Source organism: Camellia sinensis, chromosome 1 (genome assembly GCF_055761805.1).
Source record: "Camellia sinensis isolate YWXY chromosome 1, ASM5576180v1, whole genome shotgun sequence".
Classification (NCBI taxonomy): domain Eukaryota; kingdom Viridiplantae; phylum Streptophyta; class Magnoliopsida; order Ericales; family Theaceae; genus Camellia; species Camellia sinensis.
In genome coordinates, this window is record NC_138961.1 from 192,341,949 (window position 1) to 192,367,572 (window position 25,624).

At 37.2% G+C, this 25,624-nt stretch overlaps 1 protein-coding gene and 1 non-coding gene across 33 annotated transcripts; one reads left to right on the plus strand and one right to left on the minus strand.

Annotated features, from left to right (window-relative positions):
• Window positions 1–1,294: 1,294 nt before the first annotated feature.
• Window positions 1,295–15,703, plus strand: LOC114299723 (Ubiquitin carboxyl-terminal hydrolase family protein). Of its 32 annotated transcripts, none has more exons than XR_014341642.1 (6): window positions 1,295–2,898; window positions 3,033–3,182; window positions 5,306–5,385; window positions 14,066–14,397; window positions 14,829–15,000; window positions 15,102–15,703. XR_014341642.1 is itself a non-coding variant. In XM_082890891.1 (2 exons), the coding sequence occupies exon 1, from the start codon at window positions 1,386–1,388 to the stop codon at window positions 2,598–2,600; it is 1,215 nt and encodes a 404-aa protein (XP_082747017.1). In that variant the 5' UTR covers window positions 1,295–1,385; the 3' UTR covers window position 2,601; window positions 3,744–3,801. The 32 variants fall into 32 exon arrangements, 1 of the variants encoding a protein (XP_082747017.1); XR_014341640.1 differs by having other exon boundaries at window positions 14,829–14,908; XR_014341643.1 differs by having other exon boundaries at window positions 1,295–2,601; window positions 14,829–14,908.
• Window positions 15,704–16,581: 878 nt separating this feature from the next.
• On the minus strand, window positions 16,582–18,167 carry LOC114299741 (uncharacterized). Its single transcript, XR_014341712.1, has 2 exons — window positions 17,845–18,167; window positions 16,582–16,883 (listed from the first exon to the last, which is right to left on the minus strand). It is a non-coding gene; the product is annotated as an uncharacterized LOC114299741 (transcript).
• Window positions 18,168–25,624: the final 7,457 nt, after the last annotated feature.

Below are 25,624 nucleotides of genomic sequence, written 5' to 3' on the forward strand. Positions count from 1 at the left end.
TCAAACTCACATATTCAAGCACTTGTATCTCTCTCATTGTAACTCCGTTTCGCCTCAGTTTTGCTTTGTTGGATTCATGTCATGACCTAATTTTCATTTCACCCCTCATGCGCCTTATTCCAGCTCTTTTTGTATGCCATCAAAGCTCCAAAAGTTGGTAAAAAATAATTTTTTTCTCCTCTTCTATTTTTTATCGCCATGCTTCTTCCATCCTACTTTATTTCCACAATTATTCTCTTTTTTTCTTTTCCTTCATGGCCCTTCCACCAAGCTCGTAGTGACCACTGAACCTCCGATAGTGGCGGTATTGTCAAGTATGAATGTATATGACTTACAAGAACGGAAAGAAACATAAGAGTGGGGGAAGGGCCATGAAGGAAGAGGAAAAGAAAGAATAATTGTGGAAAGGAATGAGGAAGGAAGAAGTATGGTGATATAAAATAAACGAAAAATATATATATATATATATATATATTATTGTTGGCTAACTTTCAGAGCTCCAATAACATGCAAAAAGAGGTGAAACAAGGCATATCAGGGGTGGAAAGAAAATTAGGCTATGAAGTGAATCCAACGACATAAAAATGAGGCAAAATGGAGTTACGATGAATGACATACAAGTGTTTGAATATGTGTGTTTAAATCTAAAAATTTTGCCTAAAGAGAGAAAAATTTTATTTTTAGCTAACTTTCGGAATTCCAACAGCACACAAAAAGAGGTGGAACAAGACGTATGAGGGATAGAATGAAAACTAGGCAATGAGATTAATCCAACGATGCAAAAAATGAGGCGAAACGGTGTTACGACGAAGGAGATACAAGTGTTTGAACATGTGGGTTTAAATCTGAAAATTTTGTCCGAATTTCATTAGTTCAATCAAACGGATATATTATATTGAAACACGAAAGAAACTGCATGATTTAATTTATCAAATTTGATACTATGAGGTTTAATTTTAAAAACACGCCAAACTTGGGATTATTTATTTATTTATTTATTTTTTTAATTTCTCCAACATTTTTTAATTTATTTATTGTGGGTGTTTGGGAATTGGGTTTTTTTTGTAGGTTTTTTTAGTTATAGGATATTATTGGAGAAAAAAATTTTGTGTTTGGAAAGATAGTTGAATTTTTTTGTAGTTGAATGTGATGTTTGTGAAATAAAAAATGAAATGATTATGAGACTTGATATAATATTTTGTTTGGATTGATTTTTTTTTAATTTTGTAACCAATTTATCTTTTAGTGAAAAAAAAAAAAGAAAAAAAAAAGAGCCAAAAACACTTCCCAAACAGCGCCTTCTTAGTTATGTACTGGTGCATCAGTGAGCAGTGTGCACAAGCTCGTCTCTTCCATTCACAGAGCTCAAACCTCAGTGTGCATCAATGGCAACCCACATCTTCAAGAAATTCAAATTCAAACCCACCTCCAACCTTCCTTCAATGTCCACCACCGTCCGATCCAAAACTACCTCATCCCAGTACGTAGCCTCCAGATCCAGAGACCCCACATTCGAGAAACTCATGGACAAGTACAAGAACCTCCTCAAAGTCATCTCAATTCAAGACCTCATCCTCGCAAACCCCACCTCCAACAACCCACCATCAATCTCCGTCGACTTCCTCAACCGCCTCTCCCAAAAGCTCCACCTCAACCGCGGCGCCGCCGCCTTCCTCCGCCAGTACCCCCACATCTTCCACCTCTTCTACGACTCCTCCAAGTCCCAGCCTCACTGCCGATTAACCGCCGCCGCCGTCGAAATTACCAATCAGGAAGCTGCCGCCATCGACGCTTCGTTGCCGGTCGCCGTTGATCGATTGGTTCGGATCCTCTCCATGTCAGTTTCCAATTCGCTGCCTCTCCGAGCGATTATCAAGGTTTGGAGGGAGTTGGGACTTCCTGACGATTTCGAGGACTCGGTAATATCCCAAAACCCTAATCTTTTTGAGCTTTGTGATGGGTATGAACCCAATACTCATATATTGAAACTCGTTAGTGCAATTCCTAGTTGTAATTTCTCTGCTGCAGTGGAGAATTGGAGGGTCATGGAGTGTTGTAGAGAAGACTGTAGTGTTGATAGGACTGTAATTCGGTTTAGTTTTAAACACGGTTATCCTCCGGGAATGAGGTTGGGTAAGAATTTTAGGGCTAAAGTGAAGGAATGGCAGAGATTGCCATATGATGGGCCGTATGAGGAGATGGGAGAGAAGAAGAATTCTAAGAGTGGGAAAATGGGATTGGAGAAACGAGCGGTTGGGATTGTTCATGAATTCTTGAGTTTGACGGTGGAGAAGATGGTGGAAGTGGAGAAGATCAGCCATTTTAGGAGATGGTTTGGGATTGATTTGAACATAAGGGATTTGTTCTTGGATCACCCCGGGATGTTTTACTTGTCAACCAAGGGGAAGAGACATACTGTCTTTTTAAGAGAAGCTTATGAGAGGGGGTGCTTGATTGAGCTGAACCCTGTGTACAATGCAAGGAGGAAGCTTCTTGATCTAGTTCTTATGGGACGCCGTGGTTTGTTCACCAACAATTCAACGTTGAGTGATGCTGGTAGGAGCCAGGAGGAAGGATGTAAACAGGAGCAAAATGATTGAGGTAATGCCCTTTCAAGTGAAGAATGCTGGTTTCAAAATTAGGGTGAACCTCCTTAATTGAAAATGGCAATGGCATACTTGACTGAAAGAGGACTAAAAATGATGTAACATACTAACAAATGGGGGTAATGGACAGCAGAATGAATGTTGCAAGAAAATGCGTTGTTGGATGAACAAGTATATTGGTAGTTATTATGTCTACTTGATTGGTGATGGCACATTTCTTTTGTGAGACACATAAAAAGAAGTCATTCATACTAGTACTAACACACAGAGTAAACCCTAAAGCTGTTGAAAGGTAGATCATTTTAGGTTAAATTTTTTAAGTAGGGAGATGGATAAATCCTTTGGACGATCAACTGATTGGAGATTTGTTGTCTTCGCTTTGTGCATTTGAAACACCTGTGACATGGTTTTAATCTGCCCATCCAGATAAGCATTTTGTGTTGGTGCAAATAAAATGCCATCCTGCCTCAATATGCTACCCTATGTGCCCACTGAGCTCACTCTAAATAAGTGCCCGTTTGTGATGGAAGCTGCCAATTGGCTCAGGATAATTACCTGGAAGGGTCTCACACCCTGGTGATATTTCTTTCCCCGTCTCACTTGCTGCCTGTGTGCATGTGCACACACATGTGTGCATGTTTGATGTGTTTGTGCAATTAGGTGTCTGCTTATGTTCGTGTGTCTACGTGCATATTAGCCCCGTTTGGTAGAGCTGTGGGAAAGTGATTATAATTTATAACCTAACAGCTTATAACTTATAATTGTGAACATAAGCTGATTTTTTACTTTTAAATTAAGTTTCTCTTCCCCCACTTAAAGAATAAGTTGATTTTTGACTTACAAAAAGCTATAAGCTGTATTATTAAGCTGAACCAAACACATTAAAATAGCTTAAATTAAGCTAAAAGCTGAAGTAGTTGGAAATAAGCCCTACCAAACAGGACCATTGTTTGTTTATCATTTGAGTTGATTAAGATTTTTTTTGTTTTTTATATAAATTTTGTTTGCATTTTGGCAATAAGAATATTGGTGAAATCACCTTAATTTATCTGCAGTTGTTAAGAATTTGCTACAGTCCATTGTAATAGACTTCATTGCATTTTTCTCACTCTGTATTTATCTTCTTGATGTATACAGAGCTGCCCATGATGTTTAAGAAGTATGCACAGTTTTCTTTTATAATAAGATGTTGAAATCCGTGGCAAGCAAGTAACTTGTTGAGGTCAACTAGGAGGTTGGTTTACACTTCTTAAGATAGCATGTTTCTTCATGTTGAGCTGCTAGTGGTTTTGAGTTCGTCATCAGATGACATCCCTTGTTTCAGACTGGCTTTATAGAAATTGCATGGGGCCTTTTGCTGTTAAAACAGATTGTAGGATACAATTTAATTTGAATTTAATAGTTACATAAGTACTCTGAGGTTTTACACTTCATAAAAATTTAGAATTCTCATACTAGTACAGTTATGGAACATTGATGTTTTGTGGTTTGGAAGATTGTGTGTATCTTGGAGAAGGAAAGAGGGATTAAGAGCATGAATGAGTTGGCTTTTATCAGGACGAGATAAAGTAACTTAAGCAAGCCTTGAATTTGTGTAAGAGAATGGCAAGACCATGTCTGAATAAATGGTGGATCCTATATCTTGCTAGGCGGCAAAAACCTTGCAAAGAAATTGTGTCTGTATTAAAAACAGCACCTCTTGTTTGGGTAAGATCTGCTGAAGTATACCATCTCAAATTCAGGTAAGACTCTAAACCATCGGCAGTTGGAATTTTACATTCTGGAAATTTATCCATTATTGAAACTTTGACCTATGATCTGTGTACAAATGTCCTTTGATGTATCATTTGCTTGGAAGGAGCTTAATGCATTTCGGATTGGTTAATTTATTTTTTTGGGCATGTTTGTATAAAATTGTTCTGCTGCGGTCTTAATCTTTTTTTTTTTTATCGGCAAAAGTCAATTGTTAGTTGTTAGATTAGCACTTATGGGAGTTAGCCTTCCCACCCTTGCAAAGCACCAAGTGCTTGCGTCCTTAATTCAACTTCTCCTTTGGGAGAGTTGAATCTATGACCTCCCCTTTGGGACTAAGCCCTCAGGAGAATCATGGTGCCCAACTAGGCAAAAGTCAGTTGCTGTCTTAATCTAGTGAAGCGCAGGTTGCTAAGCCTCAGCCAGATTCTCGTGGCCATTCCTTGCAATATGGTCACCATGGGCATGGTTCTTACTGTTAATGAGAGTGGATGTCATGGTACTGTGGATGCTCGATGTGGCTGGTTGCCTTCTCTGAAAAGGACTAGGTTTGTAAATTGTTGGCTTGTATTTTTTGCCTCTATTGTATCTCTTTTGTCCATATGGACTGGTGTACAAGAACATCAGTAGGCTACTGTGTTTGCACTGTAAACTCTTGGTTGTTTTTCTATTTTCTTTGTTTTTTGATGGCTACTCTGGTAACGCTGCCAATTCTAGCGAGTTTTTTCACTTGTAAATCCTTACACGTGTTTAACTGCTGGTTATCTGATTTTTTATTTATTTATTTTTGCATACATGTGTTTTACTTGAGGCCACTATATATGTAGTTCTTATAAACACATTTAAATTTATGTTGGTTGTGAACTTCATTACTGTCCGTTGAAAGAAGAGCTTTATTTTGTTGAACCATTCTAATATTTTTTTGCTGTGCAAATAATATAAAGCAGGCATTTCCTACTGTTTGGTGAATGGAATTGATGAAGATTGGGAGCTTTTGTAATTTGCTTCAGTTATGTAAACATCTGAGGTGAGCTTTGAGTTGCAGTTGATTAACTCTATTGATGTTAAGTGTTAGGGGTAGTTTGGTCTTTATGTATTATTCTTATTAGTATAAGTAGTTATGTGTAAGGGGGAAACCCTATGCTTTTTGAATCAATATTATACAGCAGCTTTCTCTCGTTCTATTTCTTCTTCTTCTTATTATTCTTCTTCTTCTTCTCATCTATACATTCAATATGGTATCAGAGCACTATCTTCCTCCTTGAAGATTGTTCCTTAGGCTTCATACTGTTCCTGGTACGTCTGTTATAGCAACAAAAAAAAAAAAAAAATACAGTATGCTCGAAAATTAATGGGTAATCACCCTATATTGTCATTTTGATTGTTTGGTCATTATTGATTGAGTTTTCTAGTTTTTTTTTATTTTTCGTCAAAATTGGGTGATTTTTCGAAAATCACTGTTTGACCCTATTTTTTCTGGTTCTGTCCCTTATTCTCCTATCCTTAGGAGTCGACTGGAACCCTAGAGGGGTTTATTGTTTCTGGTTTGATGTATTTTGGCCCTATCTTGGTTTTTTATCGCTGTTTAGATGCTCTGCTTCGGTTTTCTGGCTTGTAGTTGATCTGGTTGCTCTGTTTTGGGCTTCTCTTGGACTGTTTTAGCCTTAGAAGGTGTTTTGGTGTGCTGGTTGGGTGATTTCTGGACTTGTTTGATATCCAGCTTGTGTTTTTTGCATCCTCTTTTCTCATCTCATGGCTGACAACTTGGGTCAGGACTCTAAGGGCAAGGAGGAGAGTGGACTGAGTCATGGTCTGACTCTTGGTGATAGTCCTTCTCTTCAGATTAGTCCGGTCAAACTTAATGGTTTTAATTACTTGATTTGGTCCCGCTCCTGTAGTCTTGCCATTGTCGCCCGGCGTTTGACTGGCTATATTACTGGTAGTAACCAGCCACCTATTGAGGATAGTGCTTTATCTGCTCAATGGATTTTAGAGAAAGCTTTAGATATGATGTCACGACCGCATTCTATCTGTCACGACCCCCATTCCGCCCCTAGTAGAATGGTGCCGTGATGGCCAGTAATCCGAGATTACCAAAGACTAACTTACAAAGATTCACACACAATCAGAGTATAAATATATGGGGCCTACATATGCGGAAGCAAATTTAAATCTAAGTAGTCCATAAGAACTGTGCATAGATCAAATGAAATGTCATACATCTTAATATGGTTTATAACTTAGATACAAATATAATAAAGTACATGTTACATCATGATCAAAAGGCTTCTCAAGCCGACATATACAAAAGAAATGAGTTACAAACTAAGAAGCATAATTTTCAAGATAATACAAAACATGAATCAAAACATTTTGCACATAACATCTTAGGCGTCACCGCCTTCTTGCTCGCCACCTACATATATATAAAGGGGAGGGTGAGCTTGGATACTCAGTGAATGATATAATTAATAAAGGTTTGAATGAATGATATCCGAAATCTTTATCAAAACAATACATATCATAGCTTGTAACAAAACATGGGATGAATCGAGTTCATCAATCAAATCTTTCAAATCTTCTTGGGATGTTTAATAACATCTACATAATACATGGGGGATGACATTCCGGACAAAACAAGGGAATAATCTACCCGGAATCGATTAGACAAATCCACCCGCACAAGGCCGTCGGTGGGGCCATCCGTACAAGACCGTCGATGGCAGAGATCTCTCAAACATGGTGCTACATGGGCTTATAGTCCCCTAGTGTGAAAGGACTTTCCAAGAATATCATCAAAACAAGATAATACTTGATACAAAATTAGGAATAATCATTCATACTTGAACAAATACTTTTCCAAAACGAAGCAAAGCTTTATCAAAACTTTATAACATAGCTTTATTAAAAATACCACTCACATAGCTCTTTGGGTGTAGGGATTAAGGTAAAGATCCAAGACCTACAAATATATAATAAAGTCTACTGAATGCACTTCAAGAAGACAAGAAGGAATGCTCAAAGATGGTTGTGCAATGCATCCTTAAAACAAGCTTTATATGAATGAAAATGATCCCGGCATTTCTTTCCAAAACCAAGTCAAGACAAAGTAAAACATGTTGGGAGTTAAATTACTGTTTTTCATCTAGGGAAAACATGCTGGGTACCAACCAGGTCTTAGAATGGATGTACAGAAATGATCTAGGCAAAAATGACCTAGCGGGGTGAACTCAGGAGGTCTTGGCTGAGGTCCCACATCTCTTGGCCGAGGTGTGGTTACCTAGGCTTCGGCGTGCAGCTGTCTGCCGAGGTGTTACAAGGTGTCTGCAAGGGTGTACCATGGTCGGCCTAGGTGTGCAGTGGTTAGCCTAGGTGTGCATGCAAGATAGACTAATGGTGCAAGTGATCATGCAAGGTAGGCTAAGGTGAGATACGATGCTTGGCCTAGGTGTGAGATCTAGGCAAGAGTGGTCTCGGTGACCACACCTAGGGAAGTGAGGTCTGGAAATCTGGGTTTCCCTCTTGATGAACATGAAGGACATGAACATGAAGAACATGAATGTTAAAATCGTAACTTCTTTATTCAAAATACGAGATTTCATGAGATGAGTTTGAAAACATGGACCTGGGTACCCATACTTGAAGATCTTATGAAAACAAACACAAATACAAAAACATGGATCTTGATACAAACTTTCGGATCAAAACATGGTTTTCTTTCAAGAACACAAGAACACCATTTTCTCTTTCTAAAACAAGATTTAAATCAATGCATGTCTCATGAATCATGCTAGATCATGCAATGTGATCGGATTAACATAAAGAATAACAAGAGTAGATCAAGAATCTAACCTCAAAACACGGATCTAACGGTTCAAGATGTGAAGATCAAGCTTGGACTCTAACTCTCTCCCTCTAAGAGCTTCTTCCTCTTTCCAAGAGCTTCGCTCTCTTCAAAGGCAAAGATTATGACAAATGATATGTTTTCTCTGCTGCCGGCTGACTTAACCCTCTGCTGGGACACGTGGCACTACCGGATTGGGTTTCCTCAAAAAGGTGACTGAATGACAAGACAAGAGCATGACAAAGGGTGTACAAGAAGCAAGGTGACATGGGCACACCGGCATGTAATGATCTCGGATTAGGACATAGGCTTCGGCAAGTAAGGTCCCAATGATCTCGGCTAGGAAGGATAACACTTGACCTAGCTGTGCCACACCTCGGCCTAGATGTGTCACACCTCGGTTTAGGTTATACCAGTCCCGGAACAAGATCACTAGGTGCAAGGATCAAAGATCTAGGACGCCTAGATGATAACATCTCGGCCTAGATGATACACATCTCGGCCAATATGCCAGGGTGAAGGTGGAGGTCAACAAAAGTGGTTCCAAGATGGTCCTAGGTGTAAGAGATTCAAAGGTGTGACCTAGGCTTGAGATGACTTAGGCTTGGCATAACCTAGGCTTAACACGACCTCGGCTTAACATGACCTCGGCTTGGCATGACCTCGGCTTAACATGACTTAGGCTTGGCATGACCTCGGCTTGAGACAGCAAGGAAGGAACAAAGCATGGATACAACACTTAGGCAAATCACATAAGCACAAAACAAGATAGGGACTTTTACCTAGGCAAAACAAGTCAGTCTACAAATGCAAGTTTAACAAGACGAAATCATGCAAATGCACATGAACATGACTAAGACATGAATGTGGGTTATTACATACGACCTGGCTCATCAATTCTATGGAGCCTACCATTAGTCGGATTTTTCTCTTGATGGATACTGCTCACAAGATCTGGATAGCTGCCTCTCAGATGTATTCTCAACAAGGGAATGATGCACAGGCCTATGAATTGTGTAAGAAGATTAGGGGTTTGGATCAGAAGGATCGCTCTCTGACAGTCTACTATGCTGAGTTGAGTGGTTTGTGGCAAGAGCTAGATTTTTACCAGAGTTTCCAGCCAGTTTGCTCCAAAGATGCCATTATGTTTCAGCAGGTTGTGGAGAAGGAGCGGGTGTATGACTTTCTTGCTGGTCTGAATTTGGAGTATGATCCGATACGGGTTCAGGTGTTGGGTCGCTCTCTGTTTCCTACATTGCGTGAGGCTTACGCCCTGGTTCAGCAGGAGGAGAGTCGTCGTAGTGCTATGGTGCAGGCTCCTGTTCCGGATCGGTCAGCGATGGTTGTTGGCCCTAAGTCACGTGATACTCCGCCTTTTCCGCTTCCAGGTGGTGGTAAGGGTCCATTGGTTGATCGGGACCGGTTAAAGTGTGAGTATTGTGGGAAAGATAGACATGATAAAGAACACTGTTGGAAGTTGCATGGCCGCCCTACTCGAGGCCGTGGTCATGGTGGTGGTGTTCGTCCTCAAGCACATGTTTCTGAGACTACTGCTAGTGCCTCTAATGATGCTGGTTCTCATATTTCCCCGGATGAGCTTCACAGTCTCAGACGTTTGATGGCTCGACTTGATTCTTCATCTGCCTTAGCTTCTTCCTCTTCTGCCTCTTCCAACTTTGCTAACACAGGTATTTCTGCTAGTGCACTCAGTGCCTCTTCGTCGTCTCCTTGGATCATTGATTCCGGAGCTACCGATCACATGACCGGTACTTCTAGTTTTTTCCATTCTTATTCACCTAGTTCTGGGTGAGATAAGGTTAAAGTGGCTGATGGCACTTTATCTTCTATCTTCGGCCAGGGTTTTGTTCATTGCACCTCTTTACTTTCGCTTTCATCTATTCTTCATGTTCCTAATTTTTCAACTAACTTACTTTCTGTTAGTAGCCTTACTACTACTCTCAATTGCTCTGTAACCTTTTTTCCGACTCATTGTGTTTTTCAGGAACTAGCTATGGGGAAAATTATTGGCAGTGGTAGAGCACAAAGTGGTCTGTACTTTCTGGATGTCATTTCTGCTTCACCTTTGTCCTCTCAGGCGCTTCAATGCGCTTCTGGCTCCTCCCTTCGTCTCCTTCATCAGTGGCATCGCCGTTTGGGGCATCCTTCATTTAGCATTTTAGAGAAATTTTTTCCTTTATTAGTTCGTAATTGTCCTAGGAATAACTTTGTTTGTGATGCTTGTGAGCTTACTAAGCATAAACGTACTTGTTATCCTTCAATTAATAAAAGAAGTAATTTTTTTTTATGCTTATTCATACCGATGTGTGGGGTCCTTCCCCAGTTGTTTCTACCACTGGTTATCGTTGGTTTGTCACATTTATTGATTGTTATTCCTGTGTAACTTGGCTTTATTTACTTCGTACAAAAAATGAGGTTTTCTTATGCTTCAAAAGTTTTCATAAAATGGTATTCAATCTCTTCAATGCTACTATCAAAATTCTTAGGAGTGATAATGGGACTGAGTATGTTGATGGCGCTTTTCGGGCATACCTCGACGAGCATGGCATTCTTTATCAGACTAGTTGTGTTGGCACTCCTGAACAGAATGGAGTTGCTGAACGTAAGAATGGCCATCTCCCTGAGGTTGCTCGCTCTCTCTTGTTTACTATGAACGTTCCTAAGTCCTTTTGGGGGGATGCGGTTCTTACCGCGGCTTACCTTATTAACCGTATGCCCTCTAGTGTCCTTCACTTCCAAATTCCTCTTGAGCTTCTTCTTGTGACTTATCCCACTTCTTCCCTTCCGCCTCGGGTTTTTGGTTGTGTCTGTTTGTTCATCTTCACCCTCGTACTCGTGGGAAGCTTGATCCTAAGGCTGTCCGGTGTGTCTTTCTTGATTATTCTGCTACTCAGAAAGGCTACAAATGCTATGACCCTCATTCTCATAAGCTGTATGTTAGTATGGATGTCACCTTCCGTGAATCTGAGTCATTTTTTTCTGGTCCTTTGCCATTTCCTTAGGGGGAGGGTGGTATCGATGAGATTGCGGATGAGACGACATCATATCAGCATGAGTTGTCTTTTTTCCTTCCTACTCAGTGGGCTGTTATTTGTGGTGAGGGGGAGCCTAAAAGTTATGTTAATGAGGAGTCGGATATCGGTGGTCGTTTGGACAGAGCTGATCTTAAGACTTATTCACGGGGTCAGAAAGAGCCGGCTTCTCTTGTGCCACCAAGTCAATCATCATCTCCTATGCCAGTTCTACACCCAGTGTCCACTAACTCTTTAGGTAATGATCCTCATCTCATTTCTTCACCCGTTGTTGATGGTCCTGTTACGGATGATTTGAGTCTTCCTATTGCTCTCAGAAAGGGGGTTAGAGCTTGTACTCAACACCCTATTTCTAAATTCGTGTCATATGATTCGTTGTCTTCTCCGTATCGTGCTTTTGTTTCGTTCCTTTCTTCTGTGTGTATTCCGCAGGGTTGGAAAAAAATCATCAATGATCCTAAGTCAAAGGTAGCTATGGTAGAAGAGATGCAAGCTTTGAGTAAAAATAACACATGGTAGTTGATGTCTCTTCCAAATGGGAAAAAACCAGTCGGATGTAAGTGGGTGTTCACCATTAAGCACAATGCAGATGGGACGATTGAACGGTACAAAGCAAGACTAGTGGCCAAGGGATTTACCCAAACATATGGAATAGATTATCAAGAAACTTTTGCCCCGGTAGCAAAGATGAATTCCATTCGGGCTATTCTGTCATGTGTGGCTAATTTGGGATGGCCTCTACAGCAACTAGATGTGAAGAATGCTTTTCTTCATGGGGATTTGGAGGAGGAGGTATATATGGATGTACCTCCAGGATTCTCATCTCAGTCTACAATTGGAAAGGTTTGTAGATTAAAGAAGGCTTTGTACGGTTTGAAACAATCTCCTAGAGCCTGGTTTGGTAGATTCCTCAAGGCAATGCTGGGATTTGGGTATCAGCAAAGCAATGCGGATCACACCTTGTTTGTCAAACGCAATGTACATAAGGTAACAGTGTTTATTGTATATGTGGATGACATACTTGTGACAGGTAATGATGAGGAGGAGGTGGCCCATCTCAAGATGCAGTTAGCCAAGGAGTTTGAGATAAAAGAACTTGGTCCATTGCGATACTTTCTTGGGATTGAAGTTGCTCGGTCTGATAAAGGCATCCTTATTTCTCAAAGGAAGTACATTCTAGATCTTCTTGAGGAAACGGGCATGTTGGGCTGTAGACCAGCTGATTCACCAATTGAGACTAATCATCATCTTTGTAGTGGAATTGGTGAGCCTGTGGAGAAAGAAAGGTACCAAAGACTTGTGGGAAGACTGATATATCTCTCTCATACTCGTCCAAATATTGCCTATGCAGTTGGGATAGTGAGTCAAGTTACGCATGATCCTCGTGCAACTCATTTGGATGCAATCTATCGCATTTTGAGGTACCTTAAATCTGTCCCTGGAAAAGGAATTTTGTTCTCTAATCATGGTCACTTGCGGTTGGAAGCGTTCACAGATGCAGATTGGCCAGGCTCTATAGATGACCGACGCTCTTACCTCCGGTTATTGTGCTTTTGTAGGGAAAAATTTAGTCACATGGCGTAGTAAGAAACAAGCAGTCGTTTTTAGATCTAGTGCTGAAGCTGAATACAGGGCTATGGCACATGGAACATATAAACTAATTTGGCTTCAATCTTTGTTGAGTGATATAGGGCTTGATTGGAGTGGTCCCATGACTTTGTATTGCGACAACAAGGCTGCTATTAGTATTGCACACAATCCTATTCAACATGGCCGGACTAAGCATATTGAGATTGACAGACATTTCATTAAGGAGAAATTGAATAAGAGTGTGATATGTATGCCTTTTGTTAAGTCTGAAGATCAATTGGCGGATGTTTTTACTAAGGATCTTAGTAGTAAAGTCTTTCACCCTATTTGTTGCAAGTTGGGCATGAGAAACATCTTTGCACCAACTTGAGGGGGAGTGTTAAGTGTTAGGGGTAGTTTGGTCTTTATGTATTATTCTTATTAGTATAAGTAGTTATGTGTAAGGGGGAAACCCTATGCTTTTTGAATCAATATTATACAGCAGCTTTCTCTCGTTCTAATTCTTCTTCTTATTCTTCTTCTTCTTCTCATCTATACATTCAACAGTTTCTTCCCTTGGTTTCTAGGACAGATGAAGAGAAATTCGTTTCAAGCCTGAAACTCATGTATTCTTCAAGGCTCCTTTTGACTGTATATAGTAAAAAATAAAAAAATAAAGAAAAACAAAAAAAAAAACACCACCACCACCCAATTAGTACAGTTTAATGCGTGTTTCGGAGGGAAAAGATTGGGTATACACGTAACTTTTGGGATAATGCATAAAATGGTTGCCTCGTGACTTGAACCCATAACCTTAAGGTTATTAAGTTTTACCATTGACTATAAAATTTGCCTTGAAATATCTATGATGTCGCTAAACCAAAACAAACCAAACCATAAGTCCCATCAAATGGGGTCGGCTGCATGAATCTTTCTTCTCCACTCGATTCTATTCTATCCATAGCTATTTCGTTAGTCAAATTAAAGAGATTCATATCTCTATTTACTACACTAGTTTACGTCAATTTAGGTCTACCACTTGTCCTAACACTATCATCTACCGTCATTGTATCGCATCTCTTTACTATTGTCTCTGTTGATCTCTGTTGTATATGACCAAACCATCTCAATCTATTCTCTTTCAGCTTATCTTCTATCGGTACTATTCCTACCCATTCTTGAATATACTCATTCCTAACTCAAATATCTAAGATGTCATTGATTTTAATTTATTTTTTCACCAGAGAAAGAACAAAGGAAAGCACAAGAGAGGAAAATGGTTATCCCAGGCAGCCTCATCTTCTACTGTCAGAGAGCATAGTGCCCTACATTGTGGGCTGCTCCATTACCAATTCTAAGAAACTCGAGTAAAAACACAAGTAATGAAGGATGAAGCCATTCAGTGGCAATCTTGAATGGCAACTTCTGCATCAGTGGAAGCCTTTTGCTTCCCAGTAGATGAATGGTAAATCTCCAAGTCATTTGCCTTCAATCTTGAGGAGGAAACGAAAGAAACAGGTTTGGTTATTACTGCTAACAAGGCACAATTGCTCTCAGCAACAACCATCCAAGACCAGTTGAGCATTTTTCAACATTAAAACCTGCATCAGCATGTATTTTTTCCCTCTTTTGTGTCTCTTTTGTCCATATGGACTGGAGTACAAGAACATCACCACTATTTGTGTGTTGCCTTTAGTAGGCTACTGTGTTTGCACTGTAAACTCTTGGCTGCTTTTCTATTTTCTTTGTTTTTTGATGGCTATTCTGGTAACACTGCCAATTCTAGCAAATTTTTTAACTTGTAAATCCTTACACGTGTTTAACTGCTGGTTATCTGATATTTTGTTTATTTATTTTTGCGTACTGTTTACGTAGTTCTTAAACACATTTAAATTTATGTTGGCTGTGAACTTCATTACTGTTGGCCAAAAGAAGAGCTTTATTTTGTTGAACTATTCTAATATTTTTTTTCCTAAATTTTTTTGCTGTGCAAATAATATCTAGCAGGCATTTTCTACTGTTTGAAGAAAGGAATTGATGAAGATTGGGAGCTTTCCTAATTTGCTCAAGTTATGTAAACATCTGAGGTGAGCTATGAGTTGCAGTTGATTAACTGTCAGTTTCTTCCCTTGGTTTCTGGGACAGATGCAGAGAAATTTGTTTCAAGCCTGAAACTCATGTACTCTTCAACACTACTTTTGATCGTATATAGGAAACTGACTATAAAATTTGCCTTGAAATATCTATGATGTCACTGATTTTAATATATTTTTTTGCCAGAGAAAGAACAAAGGAAAGCACCAGAGAGGAAAATGGTTATCCCAGGCAGCCTCATCTTCCACTGTAAGAGAGCATAGTGCCCTGCATTGTGGGCTGCTCCATTACCAATTCCGAGAAACACGAGTAAAAACACAAGCAGTGATGGATGAAGCCATTCAGTTGCAATCTTGAATGGCAACTTTTGTATCAATGGAAGCCTTTTGTTTCCCAGTAGATGAATGATAAATCTCCAAGGCATCGCCTTCAATCTTGAGGAGGAAACGAAAGAAACAGGTTTGGCTATTACTGCTAGTAAGGCAACAATTGCTTTCAGCAACAACAACCATCCCAAGACCAGTTTAGCATTTTTCAACATTAAAATCTGCATCATCAATTTTCATCACCCCCCTCAACCAAAGGATCCTGAGCTCGAAGAGGCCCTGCTAATAGAAGTTGATGCCTATAAATTTTGCCTGGCATTTTGCATTTTGTAAGTTGAAACTCTCTGGAAATTTCCCATGCTTACATTTATGTCTATTTTTAAGAAATTGTCAAATATATATATTTTTGGTGATGAAAAAATATTAAATATAATATATGTATATATAATCTCATTTAAATTAGTATTGTTATTATTATTATTCTTTCTTTTTCTTTTTTCTTTTTTAATCGAAGTTCAAAATTTTAGAAAAAATGTTATGAACTCCACTTCAAGTACTCTGAATTTATCTTGAATAGGCGTGTGGTTGAAATTAAATTTATATAATCTGAGATTCTTGTGTAAAATAAATGTAAATCACAAGATGACAATTCTGAATAATTAAGTATTAAGTCTGAGTTTATAGTATTATTAAAAAATTAGAACGAAGCTTGATTTGATAGGCAAAATACCTACCTTAAAAAAATGGTTGATAATCAAAATTTTCACCAATTTTTTACAAAAATACCTACCTAACTTATCTCAAAAATCTCCTTTAACCAATTCAACTGAGGGGGAAAAAAAAGTTTCTCCAATCCTTCATTTCCTAACAATTCATCAAACTAGTGTGGAAAAAAATTGTTGAAAAATTGGTGAAAATTTGATTCATACCTAATATAATGAAATCTTTGGTAAAAACTTCATTTATTACAATAATGAAAGAATTGAATCTTTAATTAAATTTGATAAAATATTTGATAAAGAATTGTTGAATACCAAAAACAAAACAAATTAGGATAATTGCATGGATGTGGCAATACATTTCAAATGGTAAATCAATATTTAACAAACAGAGAGAGTAAACGACAAACATTGTGACTCTGTGAGCCTGATTCCATCACCCATCACAAGGGCAAAAAACAGGGAGAAAATACGGCAATGATAGAGGGTCTGAATTTTCCAGGCTCGAATGGCTCGAATTGACCAAAACGACATCGTTTTGGACACAAAACAACGTCGTTTTGGTCAATTCGAACCATTTGAGCCGCGAATATTGTGGCCACCAAATATTTTTCGAGAAAATAAAAGAACAAAGACAAAAGTACTCATTTGATTTTGGAGTCTTCTGTGATCATTTTTTTGTTTTTGTTTTTGTTTTTGGTTTTTTTTTTTTGGTTGGAATCAGTAAAAACTAGTTTTAAATTGTTGAATTTTGAGGAGACAAGCTTGAGCCCTCTCAATGGCAACTTCGACTCCATCCCTCCTATTACTACATAATGACTCTTCCCAATCAGCCCTTTGAATCTTGTGCTTGGGTGATGCTGGTTGTTCTGTTCTTTGCATTTCAATGGTCCCTTTCTTCCTCTTCTTGTTGTTTGATGATGCTGTTCAACAAACAGTTTGGAAACAGTAAAGGGCAAAAAAAAAAAAAAAAAAAAAATTTAATAAGAAAAATGAGGTGAAATGATAAGAAATTGAAAGAATTAATTTTTCTCATAATAAATCTTTTCAGTTTTAAATAAATTGGGATTTAAAATAAATAATTTTATATAATACTAATCCAACTAGATTTGGCAATTGAGGGATTTAGTCAGAAAATTTAAATAAATAAATAAATAAATTCAATTCATACAAAAAAAAAAAAAAAATTACTGTTGATTCACTCCACATTTTGCACTCTTCTGTAAAAAAAAATAATAATAATAATAAAATGTCATTCTCAAACATAATTTTTGAAAAAAAAAATTTCGATTCAAATTTTTTGAAATTTTTTTCCAAAATCACTTTCTTCCTCTTACATTAATCAATCATTTTTTCTCTCTTATCTCTCCTTCTCAAATCACTTTTCTCTCGTACACATCTACTCAATTACAACAAAATATCATATCATTCTAAATTTCAAAACTATTTTCAAAATATACAACCAAATAAATCAAAAAAAAATTAAAACTCTTTCCTTGATTTTTTTTTTTTTTTAAATTTATCACAAAACACAAACCAAACACACCTGAGTCATCATTTGGATGCAGGGTTGGAATGAATTTTTTTTACTTTTTTACTTTTATTGGAGAAAAAATATTACCATTATGATTTAGATGTGATAATCTCATCCAAGCCCAAACGAGTATAGTCCCAATCTCACCCAAACCCAAACGAGCACTACAAAAAGTTACTTCAGCTCTAAAAAAAAATAAAAACATAAAAAAATATTTTAATAGTATAACCTGTACAAATTTCAGTCTACCCAAACAATGAAGATTAATAATCTTTTCTTTGCTCTCCCAGATTTCCAAATTTTTTTTTGACAGTATTCCACCTATTTGTAGAAGGAAAGAAAGAACTAACCTTGAGTAGTAGCAGTGGAAGAGGCTGGCAAAAGGATGGAGTTGGAAGAGGAAGACAGAAAGTTGTAGCTTTTGTTGAAGTTGTTGTTGTTAGAAATAGTGATGTTTTGGGAATGAAGAAGAAAGATTAAGGATTTGAGCTCAATCTTTAGGTATTCAAACCTATTTGGGTGCTGTGCTTCCAGTATTTCCAACTCTTCCTCTGCTTGTTCTATCATCTTCTTCTCCATTCCCATCTCTATCTCTATCCTCTCTGAGATGTTCAACTCATGAACACATCAAAAAAGAAAGCCCAACAGTGTAAAGTTCATTAGTCGCTGGAAAAATGCTTGGGAGCACTAATTAGTGCTCCCACTAATTAGGTGGCAGTGGGTCCCGTCATTAATGATGTGATGTTTTGGTCTTGAAGTTGTGTTTTTTTTTTTTTTTTTTTACTTTTTTAATGCATTAGTGCTATTAGTGGTGATGTTTTTAGTGGGATGAATCATTGTTGTTAGTCGCTGCTAGTGACAGAACAAGGATGCAACTGAAAAGCCGAAAGCTGCTTTTTGGTTAATCTCCTAAAAAGTATATGCTAAAAGAATGTGAAAAGACATTCTGTCTCCTTGTCTGTACCTACAATTTAATTTTAATATTATAAAATCTATATATTATATAGGTCGGAAAACTTACAATAATTAGTGTATTAATTAATATATCAATATTACTTATGATATTATTATTATTGATCTAATTCATTATATAAATTATAAATATCAAAAAAATTTAAAATTATATCACATAATCAATTGGTACATTAATTAATACATGTAGACCATGTTTGTTTGGGTGGACTGGATTAGCATTCCCATGACTAATAGTCCTAGGATTACGAATTCGTTGGATTATGTATCCTATCTTAACTAATAGTCAAGTTTAAAATAATTAGTTCGTACTTCAATTGTTTAATCAAATATCGGATTAATAATTTTATTGGACTATTAGTCCAATCACAAGTTCATGTCCACCCAAACAAACATGGCCATAATATAATTCATATTATAGAGGCAAAAAGCAAGGGCCTTGTTTGGTTTGATTTTGAGAGAAATTTTTTGAAAATATACTCTACAAACACTTTTTTAAGAGTAATCAAATCAAACAAATTTTTCTAAAAAAACTCTAAAAAATGTTTTTGGTTATCCAATTTTCAGAATTACTTTTGAAACATGTTTGCAAAAAAGATAAACCAAACAAATTTTGATACTTTTATCTCAAAAATTACTCTACAAAAAGGCAAACAAAATAAATTTTTATACTTTTTATCTCAAAAATTACTGTACAAAAAAAATCAAAGTTGTTTTAGAGAGAATATTTAGAAAAAGACAAACCAAACAAGTTTTTGTACTTTTTATCTCAAAAATTACTCTAAAAAAATCAAAATTAATTTAGAGAGAATATTTAGAAAAAGGCAAACCAAACAAGTTTTGGTACTTTTCATTCTCAAAAATTATTCTACAAACAAAAACCAAACACGCCCAAGATTTCTCTGATGAAAGTCTTATAGGAGTTTCAAATTCTCAACACAAATTTTAAATTTTTTTTGTATTTTTAAATAATTAAAAAACTTTCTATTGATTAAGGCCATCTTCAACGGTTCATCAAACCTTGCATCAGATTTGAAATTTGGTGAAAAAGTCACTTTTTGGAGCTCCAATAGTTTTAGCAAATTGGTATCAAAATAATTGAACAAAAAAATCATCAAAGTGAGAACAGGCTCCAGATTTCATTATTTTACTGTGCTTTATCGTTGAGGGAGATCAACCGGTCAACCTGCCGGATGTCCGACCGGTTGACCAACCAGTCGACCGGTTCTCTTTCAAATAGGTAGGTTCAAACAGATTAAAAAAAAAATTTGTCTTACCGGTTGACTGGCCAGTCGACCCATCGGATGACCTTTCCCTCAATTCTGCATATATTTTGTTCGACAGGTTTGATGCTCACCGTTGGAGGAAACCGTATCAAATTGAGAAAACAACTTATTTTTTACTCAGATTTGGTGAAAAAAGAAATGAACGGTTGGAGATGCTCTAACCCAACTAAAAAAAAAAAAACAACAATGCTAAGTAGTTCAAAATTTTGTGGCTCAAATCACTCAAAACGACATCGTTTTGACAGATTTTGAGTGTAAAACGACGTCGTTTTGACAGATTTGAGTCATTTGAGCCACAAAATTTTGAGCTACCAAACATTTTCCAAAAAAAAAACCTTTATATTTGAATTTCAAAATTAAAGGTGTCGTTTGGTTATACTTACGTTTTCAATTTTCTGTTTATATTTACAAAAATTTAAAAAACTCAAATAAAAACTTGTTTGGTAACTTTTTGATCTATAAATCGGTGGTCTCAGTTTATAAATTTAGCCAAAAAATATAAACTCAAAAAATGTGTTTCCATTTTGAGTTTTCAAATTTTTTTTTTTTTTATCACCCAACACTAGCCACCACCCGCCACCATTTTCCACCACCGTCTTCTGCTACCACCACCCACCCCCGCCACCACCTGCCACCACCACTCACCACCCACCTATCACCACCACCCACCACCCGCTGCCACCACCACCCGCCATCTACCCGCCACCACCACTCACCACCACCACCACCACCACCACCCGCCACCCACCTGCCACCACCACCACTACCACCCACTCGCTACCACCCGCTACCGTCACCCACTCACCCACCACCAGCCACCTACCTGCTACCACCCACCATCACCCGCCATCTGCCACCCACCTGCCATCACCACCCACCTGCCACCACCACCACCACCACCCACTCGCTACCACCCACCATCCCGCCACTATTACCCATCCACCTACCATCACCACCCACCATCACCTGCCATCCGCCACCCACCTGCCATTACCACCCACCACCCGCTACCACCATCACCCACTCGCTACCACCCACCACCCGCCATCGTCACCCACCCACCCACCACCACCACCCGCCACCATCCACCACCACCCACCATCCGCCACCGCCACCACCACCCACTCGCTACCACCCACCACCCGCCACCACCACCACCACCACCACCCACTGTCTTCTGCCGCCACTTGCCACCACCGTCTTCCGCCGCCACTTGTCATTTCTACTCTTTTTTATATTTTTAAAATTTTTTAAATATTTTGTCAATTACTAAACGTGTTTGTAGTTTATGTTTTTCTAAAAATAAAATCAGCTTATAAAATTTTTATAAATATAAATTAAAAACATAAACGTTACCAAACAGACCCTAAATATCCCAGGAATATGGATAATTATTAACGTATCACATATATTTATCTCCTTGTCAACCTTTCCCAATAATGTCAATAAAAAGCATAAAATAAAATTAAAAATCATAGAATTTTAAAAACCCTAAACAATATGTAGCAATTCAGCCTGAGAAGTATTTTAGAATAAGGCAAAATCTTACGCAATCGAGCAATTTAATGCAACATGAATCTTAGGGCTAGTTTGGCATGTTTGAAAAAATTTAAAAAGTTAAAAAATCACTATCCTATTTAAATCACATCATCTTATTTAAATCACATCACCTCTTTAATACATCACTTCAAACCCAACCCATATTTCATAAAAAGTCAAAAAGTGCACTTATTTAGATCATCCCAAACAACCCCTAAGTCGATGTTAATTTTATACTTATTTGAATATTTGTCTCTTTTTTATTACCGAGAGGTGCTTTATTTATATTTAAATGAAGGGTAAATTACAAATACACCTCTTGAGATTTGATTAAAATATAAATTATTCCCTGTAATTTGAAAATTACATTCCACCCCTGAGATTTTTAATTTCATAACAAATCGTCATTTTATTAATAAATTATCAAGTCAATTAATAGTTTTTAATGATATTAAAAATATACTTCAATTAATAATTTAGGTAGTTTTATTATTGTATAATAGAGAAATTATAAATTTTATTTTTTTGGTTAATTCTGTTAAATAAAAAATTCTAATAAATGAATATTTATAATTTTTTAAACTACAAAAAATAATCTGTATTTTAAGCAAACTTTAAGAAAATGTATTTGTAATTGACAAAAGATTGGAACTCCGGGGTAGGAATGGCAACGGGGCGGGGCGGGGCGGGGCCGGGGATAGCACTCCCCGTCCCCGATCCCCGATGGTAGAATTTCTCCCGGCCTCGGCCCCGATCCCCGACGGGGAACCTATCACTGCCCCCACCCCCGCCCCCAACGGGGATCGGGTTTCCCCGACCCCGAGCATTCCCCGGCTAAAAAAAAAAAAAAAAAAAAAATTCAGAAAATACAACTCATCAACAACAAAAACAACAACAACAACATCATCTAAAAACAGATCTGAAACAAAATTATTAATGGTCTGAAACAGATCTGAAACAACATACGAAAATACAACAACATAAACAACATCATCCAAAAATACAACATCAACAATCAGAAAATACAACATCAACAACATCATCAGAAAATACAACTTGTATGAGACGGATCTGAAACAGATCTAAAAAAAAAATTGTGAATCAGATCTGTCTGAAACAGATCTGAAAGAAAAAAGAAAAAAGATCTCATCTGTTTGTGGTGTCGAGGCTCGTCGAGAGAGGGAGTGGATGAGAGTTGCGATGTGGTGGTGCGAGGCTCGGCGGTGGTGGTGCGAGGCTCGGCGGTGGTCGGTGGTGGTGGTGCGAGGCTCGGCAATGGTGGTGCGAGGCTTGACAGTGGTCGGCGGTGGTGGTGCGAGGCTCGGCGGTGGTGGTGCGAGGCTTGGCAGTGGTCGGCGGTGGTGGTACGAGGCTCGGCGGTGGTGGATCTGAGAGAGAGAGAGTAGTCAGTGAGAGATGGACACGGGTAGACATAAATATATATAAGGGTTAGTGTAACACTGACTACTTTTATATATATATATATATATATGGGTAAAATTGTAATTTAACATCGGGGATAAAACCGGGTCGGGGATCGGGGACGGGGCCGGACCGGGTACGGACTGGAACACTGATCCCCGTCCCCGGCCCGAATCTGTCCGGGGATTGATTTTTAATCACCATCCCCGCCCCGTCGGGGGTATTTTTCGGGGAAAACCCGCTCAATTCGGGATCGGGGAGTCGGGTCCCCATCGGGCCGGTTTTAAATTGCCATCCCTACTCCAGGGAGACCCCAGTATCCCCAGTGGGTGCTGATTGGCTGAATATGGGGTGAAATGGGAATCTCAATCAGATCTAGTGATGTTAATATTTTTGCCTGTGTAAATATATACATTTTGTATGTATGTATATGTTGTTGATTACTATATCATAACAAATATTCATACCTCTATTTTTAAATTGTTATTTAATTCACTTTAGTTAATTGATTGATCCTTTATACATTACTATTTCACAAAGTTTGTTCTTGAAATCCTTCTTATTTATCTTCATTTTATGTTAATCATTTCTCCAAATATTTGTCATTCCAAATATATAAAATATATTATCTAAAATCTCAAATTTCATTTTTTTTTAAAAAAACATGGTGTTAGGAATGAATATTTTTAAAATCTTGACATAGTTAGAGGCACCATACATATTCATTGAGTTCAATTGATTTTTTAAAAAAATTATTATATCAAATTAAACCCTGCTTTATGTAGGATTGACTAATATATCTATATCTATGTTATATATTAAGCAAAATAGATTTTTTATTAGTTCCAACCCATTAATTTAAATTTCTTAATTTTTTAAACATTTGTGAACCTTAAGAAAGTGGTACAGAAATATTAGTCCATCTAATCATATTTAGGGGTTGTTTGGGATAATCTAAGTATATTTTTTAACTTTTTACGAATTTTTTTTTTTAGAAATTGAAAAATTAAAAAGGTATACCTAACTCATATCTAATTTGAAACTTAAAAATATTTGAAAGGAAAATTCAATTATAATTTTAATCTTATGTAATTTCAAATTTTAAAATATTTACTTCTAAATTTTATATTTTTGAAAACTAAACAATACATGTCTAAAAAAAATAATTTTTTAGGCATTAAAACATTTATATCACCTTTATTAATTAAAAAAGGAATTTTGCATGACACATGTAAACATAAATTAAAAAAGAGTTAATTACCAAAAAGTCCTGTCTACATATTTGGTGGTAGCTTAGGTCCTGTCAAAATTTTTTTGAACCAATAAGTCCCATTTATAGGTAAAAAGACGTTTTGCCCTTTAATTCCAAAACTGAGAATGTTCTCAATTTCAAAACTGAGAATATTCTCAATTTTCAAACAGAGAATGATTTCAATATATAATTATCAAAATTAAAAAAATTCTTTTTGGCTTCTAAGAAAAGTATGTGATTGAAAAGAAAGATAATTCTGTGAATATTTTAAGAAATTTATAATTATCAATTTTGAGAAATTTCTCAATTTTTTCATGATTAAGATTGAGAATATTATAAACTGAGAAGGTTCTCAGTTTTAAAAAACTCTCTCTCTTTCTCTCCCTGCAATCTGTCTCAATCTCCTAATTGGTTCTTTCATCTCAACTATTCACTTTCTCTCTCCGATTGAAAAACAAAATCTAGAGCTTCTACAGACTAACAATGGCTATCTCAGTCCAAAACCTCATCAAGGAGCGCAAATATCCATTCGTCTTCTCTCTCTTCGTCCTCATCCTCTTCGTCACATTCATAGAAAAATAAACATAATCAATCATAGCATCCAAAACATTGGTGCAGTGAAGCAGAGTATTCGGGTCGACCATTTCTTTGGATGGAGTTAACGGTTTAAAAAGCGAATTATCAAGGGGAACAACCCCTTTGTTCTGCATAAAAATATAGTAAGAGTATAAATTGATCATAAATGGCGATTTAGTTCGGGACAAGAATTAAAGCAATGGTAATACAAACTGGGTCAGGAATTGATTGAAAAAGGCCTGAGAATGCGGAAAAGGGTCGAGAACTATCGAGGCGGCATGACGGGAAGAAATTTTGATCTGAGTGTGTAAATTGGCGGCGACAAGGGCGGTGTAGAGGGATTCGATGGCTGCTACGAGGAGGAGGGGACGGTGGTGAGGACCTCGTCGCCGACGGAGATGGTGGTGATTAGGGTTTCGGGGAAGAAGCCGTCTTCAGCAAATCGTTTCGATCGTTTCGGAGGACGCGAGACCAAGCCTGAAGAAAAAAGGATAAATTGGGCTATTAAAAATTAATGCGATTTGAAGGAGCAAATAATTTTATTTTGGACTTAATGGAGTATAAGTTCACAAAATGAGACTTGTATGTAAATGCCCCATTAAAAAAATACATGTGTAGTGCAAATTTTTACGCCACGTCAAAAAAATACATGTGTCGTGTTTAACACATGTATTTTTAAATATATATTTTAATCATATCTAAGCCTTATTTTTATATATATATATATATATATTAAAATAAAAAATGTATGGCATAAGATATACATGATATAAAATTAGAGAAAATTTGTGATAAATCCAATCTAAGAAAAGTATAAGACAGTAGGTCCAGTGATTGTTTTTTGTTAGTGAGAGATCCACACTTTGTGAAATAATTTTGCGAGAAATTTTGAATGACATTTTGTTTTCAATTTTACCCTCTTTTTTTTTTTTAATCTATTTGACTTTTTTTCATCTATTTGACTTTTCGTTGTCTATCTATTCAAATTTATATCTATTTGATCAAAAAAAAAATTATCTATTCAATTTTTTTTTCCCTATCTGTTCATTTTTTCCTCTAAATTCTATCTATCTCTTCAATTTT

Coding starts and splice junctions, on each gene's coding strand:
- LOC114299723 (XM_082890891.1), top strand. CDS start 1,386: ATGGCAACCCACATCTTCAAGAAATTCAAATTCAAACCCACCTCCAAC.